We start from the raw sequence: 9,274 nt of genomic DNA, 5'->3' as shown, positions 1-9,274 counted from the left end.
ATAAGACATGTAAATTGTAACATGACATTAATGCATTGTTGCCAGACGGCTATCTTAGTTTCTCCCCGAGTGCAATGTTGCCACTTGCCAACTATTCAAAACGTTTTCCCCCTAAAGCAACTACAAAACCCACTCAATTTCAACCATAAACCTATAATGCTAAAGACCAACAAAGAGTGCGAGAGAGAAGAAAATCCTTTATGGAATTATAACAAGATGAAAAGAGAGAGGCAGTCTAATGAAAATTGTAACAACTTATATTAGACAGGTCGTCAAAAGTCGTTAATCGTTTTTATGCCCTTTCGGTATTTGCAATTTATTATATAAATCGTATGTTATTTTCAGAAATTCTATTATATATAACAATAATAACTTGTGCTGTAAGTGATTGCAGAGTAAATCATAGGAATAATCCTGAAAAATATAAATTTCACCCGTAATTAATCTTCATGTCCTAATTGCTACGATGTGTTTATTTTTGCTATATTCTGTCTTTAGTTCTCTATTTCAAATAAAATATTGTGAATCCTCCCTTTTACTTTCATATTTTGCGTAATTTCCATAATAGTGGATGAAAATTGTGGAAAAAATATATAATTTAGATTCAAAAATTAATATTTTTGTATCTAGATGAGCTTACCTCCGGATAAGTTTGTTGAGTGCTTCGGCAGTTAAGTACCCCATAATTTATGGCGTTCCTATTTTTTTTTTAAATAGAAAGTTTAAAATTATTTCTTAGGCTTTAAAAAGACTTCTATTTGTTAATTCGTATTTTTTTAGCTCTTACTTTATTAACTTTTCCGACAATGTAGCACAAACTTTTCGCGTTTATTTCGAAGAAAATCTGTATTTTATTTCTTTTGGTTGGGTTTTAACCATAAACTTATAATGCATAGACCAACAAAGAGTGCGAGAGAGAAGAAAATCCTTTATGGATTTATAACAAGATAAAAAGAGAGAGGTAGTGTAACGTGAACTGTCACCATTTTTATTTGACAGGTCGTCAAAACTCGGCACCCGTTTTTATGCCCTTTCGGTATTTGCAATTTATTATTTATATCGTTTGTTATTTTCAACAAATACTATTATTTATAACAATAATAACTTGTTCTGTGAGTGATTGCAGTGTAAATCATAGGAATAATCCTGAAAAATATACATTTCACATGTAATTTTTGCTAATATTGTGTCTTTAGTTGTCTATTTCAAATATGATATTGTTAATCCTCCCTTTTACTTCCTTATTTTGCGTGACTAAAGGTACTATTGTTCTTAAGCCCGGCCGCACATTATCCGAAATATCCTTCCGGCGAGTTCGAGCTCACTCGGCTCAGCTAAGCCCGGCCGCACATTGTACGGAATGGGCATTGTCCAAAAAAAATCACATGTACTTTTTATATTATTTTTCGTTAAAATAGAGTATTTTAAGAATATAAATTAAATATTTTTTAAATTCATTGACTAGTTTTTTCTCAATAAATTTTTAAAGCTTCGCTCTGACGTCATCATCGGCTGCCAATCGACCTCTGCATATGTTTTAAATTTCCTTTCAATCTTATTTATAATGGCTGGTTCGTCAAATGCAAGTTCTCATTATGTGAAAGCTGATACGAGAAGCTCACCAAAAGTTCGAAACGTAACGTTGGTCGAATTTATTGCTAATTTAATGCCATTGAAGTTCAAACAAAGGTTAAACGTATTTGTTCAAAAATATAAGTAACTAATGGGTATTTTTTTCGTTTATATATGTCGTAGGATGATTTGATAAATCGAATTTTCGCGAAAATTCTAGGGATTTCGCGAAAACACGGATTTATCAAATCATCCTACGACATATACAGAAATACGATTACTGACCTTATTCCTCGAAATGTTTTTGTAATGAGCGAAATTAAAAAAAAATGGACAATCCCTATTTCTGATCAGAAACAGTTGAACGTCCGCACTATCTCAGATTACATTTTGTACTGAGCCGAGTGAAAGGTGTCACAGCTCACAGACAGAGCAATGTATAATAACGTACATTACATCCCTAGATGTATAGCTTTACATTAAGTATATTAATGTATCACACACACAACAGGTAATGTAATGTATCTTTCCCTACATTTCAATGCTAAACGCCCCGCTTGACGCACATTTCAGCTGCTATACAGGGCGTTCCTATTTTTAATGTTGTAATACTATGGCCTTTCGAGTTACTTGCTATTAGATTAGATTCACTAGATAGTTCATCAGAAGATGATTCGGATTGTAATTTTGATGCGCGCATTGTTACATATTGTGCCAAAAACTGAACGATGTGGATTGAAGATATTTGATTGAAAATATATCAAAAATAGCCTGTAAAAAAACCAAGTCTCGCAACTCAGTTTTTATACCGTAAAAATTTATGAGATCCATGCAATACCAAGTCGGTTAATTTATTCAGTCCCTACCTAGGGGATCTTCTGTCTCAAGTTATTACGTAAGTTATTATCATATCAGTTTTAAAAATCTTTTACGTTTTAAATAAATAGATCAACTTGGACATCGCATGATTAGATTGTTTAGTATAACACCATACAGTATCACACAGCACTATAACGGGCCTGCGTCAATCGCATGGAGCGCAATAATAAACAATCTAATATCCAAGGACGTTGAAATAATAGCTATTATTTCAACGTCCTTGCTAATATCTATATATTAATACGTGAGCCAAAAACTTTGTATCCCTTTGGCGAAAAATGGGGAAACGTAAGTGAATGAAATTTTGCACAGTTATAGTTTACTAGCTGTTTGACCGAGCTTTGCTCGGTATCCGATGAAAATGACATTTTCTAGAAATGATTCCTAGCTAGATCGATTTATCGCCCCCGGGTAAAATACTTAATAGAATGTAATAAAAAAATTGAACACACTAAGGGCCTGTTTCACTACTTCCTGATAAAGTGCCAGATAGGCTATTCACAACTTTATTAACAGATTCTCCATACTTTATCAGCGTCAAGCTAAATTGTGGATAGAATGTCCGGCACTTATCAGGAAGTGGTAAAACAGGCCCTTAACATAATAAAATAAAATAAAAACATGGCAATAAGATAGAAATATGTATATTATTTTCATTTGTATTTTTTTTTGTTAAATTTTGACAGCAACTGCTCATCAATCTCTAGAATCTAGATTATAGCATTCGTAGCATTCGTAGGTAATTTCTAAAGTCTGCTGGTTCCAAGTAGTTTAGAAAGTTCATAATTCATAATTTTTCGTGGAGCAAAAATTCTTTCAACTATCTTTCTCGCCTTTTATTTATTTTGATTTTCATTGAAACAACAGCTTAAAGCCTATGAGAATACCAATTTTTTGTTGCTTTGACCGAACTGGAGCCATTAAGTAGACGTCTGGCCAAAATCGCCGCGTGGTCACAACTGATTTAGTTACTAAATTAGGACAAGTGGAATAAGAAGCTTCTAATTAGTCTTCTATTTAGGATCTTAGCTAGAACTTCTAAATTTATTGAAATGGAATAAGCGCTTAAGCTAGTAGTTTTGGTTTTAGCCGATAGATGAAATATTGAAAAGTAGGTGGAGCTTGACACCACCCCGCAAATTGTCACGCGTCGTTTTTAAGGAAATTCGATTACGACACCTCCTCTTTGTTATAGCTTCGTGGGATTGCGAATGGGCCACTAGGGGCATTGGCACAGAATATATATCTGGCATTGGGCAATATATTTTGAATAGTTGGCAACACTGCTGTGCGGCGTGCGCCATGTTTGCTGAAAACGTAAACGCCAAATTGGATTGAAAGCGGATTTTTTTCTACCTGAAAAACTATTCGGTAAATTCAGTTGTAGTTAAAACGACGTAATAAACGTGTTCGAATTATTTTTGAAGTTATGTGACTGAGTGCTCATCTTTAAAATCTAATTTACTGTAAAATAGTGGACAATGGCTCTTCCAAACGAATCCCAGAGACCTTTTCGTCTTTACGTTACCCATGTCGATGGTGAGGCACATTTCCTGAAAATAAGTGGGCAACTCGATCAAGAGGCTTCGCTAATGATAGAGAGCTTATTCGAAAACGCTCGCGAAAACTTAGAACAAGGCATAGGAGCTGCTCCGCCTGCGGCAATACAAGAAGGTGTAATTTGTGCCGCCAAATACAAAGACGGGTCCTATTACAGAGCCAAAATCATCAACACCTCTAACCTAGCCAATGGACTGGTCGGCGTCCAGTTCATCGATTACGGCAATAAAAATGTTATATCACTTAGTACCATACGATTGTTAGATAACTATGACCCAATGTTTCTAAAACTACATGGCCAAGCCACAGATTATTATTTATCCCGTGTCATTAGTCCGTCTGGAAAATGGGACGAGCCTATAATTCTTAAGCTTCAAGGTCTTCTCTGCTACTCCGAATATCCAGCAACTATTGACGCTCAAACTAGAACCTTACCGATTATTTCGATTCAGTATAAAGGAAACGATCTTTCGACCCATCTAGTGTCCAATAGAATCGGTGTCGCTTTGCCGGTGCCGAAACAAGAGGTAATACTACTCCAAATGACGGAAAACCACCACAGAATCGCTTGGACTCCACCGGTGACTACCGAAGCTCCACCATACTACCCTGAGCATGTCCCGTTTTTGATCAACCAGAACTTTCCAAATCCAGCATCGGCTATGAGGATGACACAAAATGTTCCAGTGTCTTTTAATGGTGCTCCAATACATGCACCTTCCAATATAAGCCAGAGACTTCTAGTGAACAAGGTGTCCCGGAATGCTGTGAATTTGAGAGCACCTGAACGTCAACCTCACATCCATACTCCAATGTCTCCCCAAATTCAACCTGCTCCTCCTTCCCCTAAGAAGTCTGCCACTTATAAAAGTAGGAACTTAGAGGTGAACACCGAGCACAAAGTTTATGTATCTTATGCCGAAGAAGGTCCTGAACTATTTGCTGTGCAGCTGGTGGTTGATGCTGCAAAATTGCAGGACATGATGGACGACATAAACAGGAGACCACACAGCAGTCTCGCCGAGCCACCGATGATTGGCACTGTGTGCCTCGGCCGGATGTCCGGTGACCGCATTATATGCAGAGCTATAGTCACCAACTTATCGGGTTCCCAGTGCAAATTATTCTTTGTGGATTTCGGTGACACCGAAATGGTATCCTACTATGATATATTTGATATACCAGAGGAATTTGTGAAGCCCCACGTACTTGCTATAAGATTTTGTTTGTCAAAAGTAAAGAAATTGAACAAGGGCCCCCATCTGAATGAGGTCTTCAAGCAACTAGTAGATGGGAAGGTCCTCACTTTGAAGGTTGTGCCACCAGAGGGTCCACCATTGATCCAGTACGGGGAACTATATTTGGACAATCAAAATGTACTTGACATACTGTTAGCCAACATGAAGGACAATTTACAATTTAAATGGATAGAGATGTTGCCCAAAGGCAGCAAGAAATCAGTATTAGTATCCTATGTTGACAGCTGTGTAAAATTCTATGTCCAGTTGTCCGAGAACATTGATGCTTTGAATGCCGTCATGGATGCTGTCAAGTCTCACTGCAAGAACAGCAACTCACCTGGTCAACTTCCCGTGGGTTCGGTGTGCTGTGCCCGGTTTCCTGATGACGATGAGTGGTACCGAGCCATGGTGAGGGTTTCCAAAGGGAACCAAGTGACCGTGGTTTATGTAGACTATGGTAATGAACAGGAAGTCAATGTGTCCGACCTGAGGACAATTACACCAGATCTGATAAAACTACCAGCTCAATCGATAAAATGTGCATTAAAAGTAAGTAGTCCATGCTAATATTTTAAATACAAAAATGTGTATATCTGTCTGTTACCTACTTGGAGTCCAGGGCAGGAGGGTGGTTTCTATCGTAACAATATGTATGGTCTCTCATTTCTGTGAGGAGTTGTAAGCAAAATCTTATTTAATCATACTTTTCATAGTATATTTTGTTTAACATAAGATTTATAACTATTGCAAATTGTGCATACATTTAAGACCTTGAAATAAATTAGTGAAATACCCTTAGTTAGATATGAACAACATTAATTATCCAAGATGTGTTTATCATGCTATGCCACATTTTCTTTAATTAAAAATGGTTTATATTAAAAATACAGAACTTTGCTGATTATTTTGTGGATAATATCTGGAACTTTGGTAGATATTTAGCCATAATGCATTTTTTTACATACTATAAACAGCTTCTTTTGCATTTTATGCATGCTATTAAAAAAAAATCGGCCAAGTGCGAGTTGGACTCGCGCATAATGGGTTCCGTACCATTATAGAGCAAAAAATAGAAATAGTAAAAAATTGTATTTTTTGTATGGGAACACTTCATTATTTATTTTATTTAAATTTTATTATTAATTATATAAAGTATAAAAACACCTGAGAATTTTGTGTACATTTCAAGTGCCTACCTATTTTCATCATTGATACCGAGCAAAAAATGTTTGAAAAATCACGTTTGTTGTATGGGAGCCCCCCTTATTTGTTTTTAGTATTTGTTGTTATAGCGGCAACAGATATACATAATCTGTGAACATTTCAACTTTTTAGCTATTACTGTTCTTGAGTTAGAGCCTGGAGACAGACGGACAGACATCAAAGTCTCAGTAATATTGTCCCGTTTTTACCCTTTGGGTACGGAACCCTAAAAATTACTGATCTAACTAATAGCAACCTTATTTAAACTGGATTTCACTTGGAACTATTAGTCATTGCAACCTTTACATTTGTATAGCCGTTATTTCTATAATTACTTAATAATACATACTAAATATATATATATATATATATATATTATTAAGTTATATGGAGTAACAATGAATTATATGAACTCGCTTTTAGTCACAGTTTTTTTTATAAAATCTGTATAGGGACTTAGGGAGTAAACTGCATTAACAATATAAAAATATATTAGTAACATTATACAATCTTGAAACTAACAGTTATTGAAATAAGCCTAAACTCTAAATATCCTTTTGTATATTAATATTGTAGGTCTGTTTATTAATGTTGGATTGGGTTTTATGTTGTTCAAATTAAGAGTTTTCTACCTTTTATTTCCTTTCTTTTAGGGGTTTGAAAATAAACCAATTGAGAAGCAAAATTCGAATCAGCTGGAGATGTTGGCTCTGGAAAAGACATTGATGGCTCATATTGATGGACATCTAACCAGCGACACGATGCTGGTGACTTTGATTGATGACACAACCACTCCTCCTCTAGATGTGGCCAAACGCATGGTGCAGTTGTCCCAACCCAGGAGTAACTTGGAGGTAAGTTTTATCTATATCATTGTTGCAAATCGAAAGAGTTTATTTCTAGAGTAGAATAGCTAAGGTATTGACAGTGGAAATTGTAATATTGTCCCTTAAATCTGTTAGTATTTCAGAAAAACTGCCATAAGTACTATGTCTATTATTTTCAGTTCTACTGATGTGAACACCAATAGAAACTATAGGTCTACCAGAATCTGATGGCAAAAAGTGAGAAAATAAATTGACTCTTGTTAAAGGTATTGTTATACCGGGGTACATAATTGGAATAAAACATTTTGATTCTTTTTTTTCTTATAGCGGCTGATTCTGAGTGTTAAACATGCAAATATAAAAATTTATGTAATGATCAAGGATGTTTTTTGAAAATCTGCTGTCAAAAATTGCCATCCAATGATGAAAAACTCAAAGGAGATATGTTACTACCGCGCGCGTTGTGATGATTCAAATACGGCCCAATTGGGCCGTCTGTTGTTTAGTCTGGTTCGAGCGCAGTTACGAACGTGCTGCGTCTTGTCTTACCTAAATAAATTGAAAATGACGTCGTGCACGACTCAAAAGAAAACAAAACACATGGAATCTCTTACCACATGTCTTGTTTGCATAAAATACCTCGATTATTTACATTTTCAATTATTTTTTCGAACAATCTGGAAAAAAAAACGAATTTTCGTCATAGCTCAGGCGAAGAAAGAGACAGCGATACGATTCGACGTTTAAAAATAGAACTGTCTCTTTTATGTAAATGGTTTTTCGTATCTTTTGTTTCACTTATCTGTCAAATTTGTCAATGTTTGCAATTTTGAATTTGAAAATTGTTCGGAAGAGATTTAAGCCGGAAAATAGTATGGACGTAACAGATCTGTATAAGTAGAATATCATTGTTGCCATCAGATTCTGGTAGACCTATACACACTTCTATTCTTTGCTATTAAATATAGGCTAGTTGCAGAAATTAAATACTTGTGTTCCAAAATAAATATTTATTTATTACAATTATAAGTACTTTTTCAATATATAATTTTTATCGAACGCGAGTACAACAACTTGAAATGTCTACTGCCTCGGGTGGCTTCCAACAATCTGCTAGTCCTCGAGCTCTACCTACCTGACCAGAGGCCATCCCCACTTTTGCTGTTAAAGGACTTTTGCCTATAGTCTTGATAAATGAGCTATCTAACACTGAAATAAGTTTTTAAATCGGACCTGTAGTTCCTCCGATTTCGTTCAAGCAAACATACTCTTCAGGTTTATAATATTAGGTAGGTATAGATTTTTTTTAATTATCGCTTGACAAACTCGAGTCTCGATCTAAAAGACTATGAAAAGTACTGATAACATGGTATAATATGGTAGTGATGATGATGATGATGTTGATGATGAATGTAATTTGCATAGTAGCATATGCTTTCCTTTCTTAAAACAACGCCGAAACTCCCAAACTTGTATCTATAAAATATCAGGAGTTCACTCAGCTCCTTCCGAAGCATGGTATACCAGGTATACCTCGGTGCGAAATCTTACTTGTTGGTAGCATATGCTTAGAATACTTCTCACGAAACCGAAGTCACCACATGTTTCCCTATGAGGAGTTCCCTTGATTACTTATGGATCCTTCATCAGATCACCACTTTTGTGAATATAATACCAAATTGGGATGATACCCTATAATATACCAAAAGAAAAATTTTGAAAATCAGTCAACAAACGGCGGAGTAATCGTTGAACATAAGAAAACGAATATAACACCTCCCCCATTTTGAAAGTCGGTTATAATTTTAGCCTATGTGCAGTTATTCTGATGTATAAGCTATATTATTGTAAAGTTTCATTAAAATCCGTTCAGTAGTTTTTGAGTGAAAGAGTAACAAACATCCATACATCCAAACAAACTTTTGCCTTTATAATATTAGTAGGATTAGAAAAGTAAAAGTCTAGTATAAAATATATTATTATATTGTGTAA

At 35.2% G+C, this 9,274-nt stretch overlaps 1 protein-coding gene across 4 annotated transcripts in view; it reads left to right on the top strand.

Annotated features, from left to right (window-relative positions):
- The first annotated feature begins 3,755 nt into the window (after nt 1-3,755).
- LOC121738970 (maternal protein tudor-like) overlaps nt 3,756-9,274 on the top strand; it is a 45,171-nt gene continuing 39,652 nt past the window's right edge. For all 4 annotated transcript variants that reach the window (XM_042131266.1, XM_042131265.1, XM_042131264.1 and 1 more), the window contains exons 1-2: nt 3,756-5,801; nt 7,109-7,309. In XM_042131266.1, the coding sequence (XP_041987200.1) occupies nt 3,933-5,801; nt 7,109-7,309 (2,070 nt within the window). In that variant the 5' untranslated portion in view covers nt 3,756-3,932. The remainder of the gene's footprint in view (nt 5,802-7,108; nt 7,310-9,274) is intronic.

Source organism: Aricia agestis, chromosome Z (genome assembly GCF_905147365.1).
Source record: "Aricia agestis chromosome Z, ilAriAges1.1, whole genome shotgun sequence".
In the NCBI taxonomy this organism is placed as follows: Eukaryota; Metazoa; Arthropoda; class Insecta; order Lepidoptera; family Lycaenidae; genus Aricia; species Aricia agestis.
Note: the sequence above shows the minus strand (reverse complement) of the source record. Positions and strands in the feature narration are given on the sequence as shown.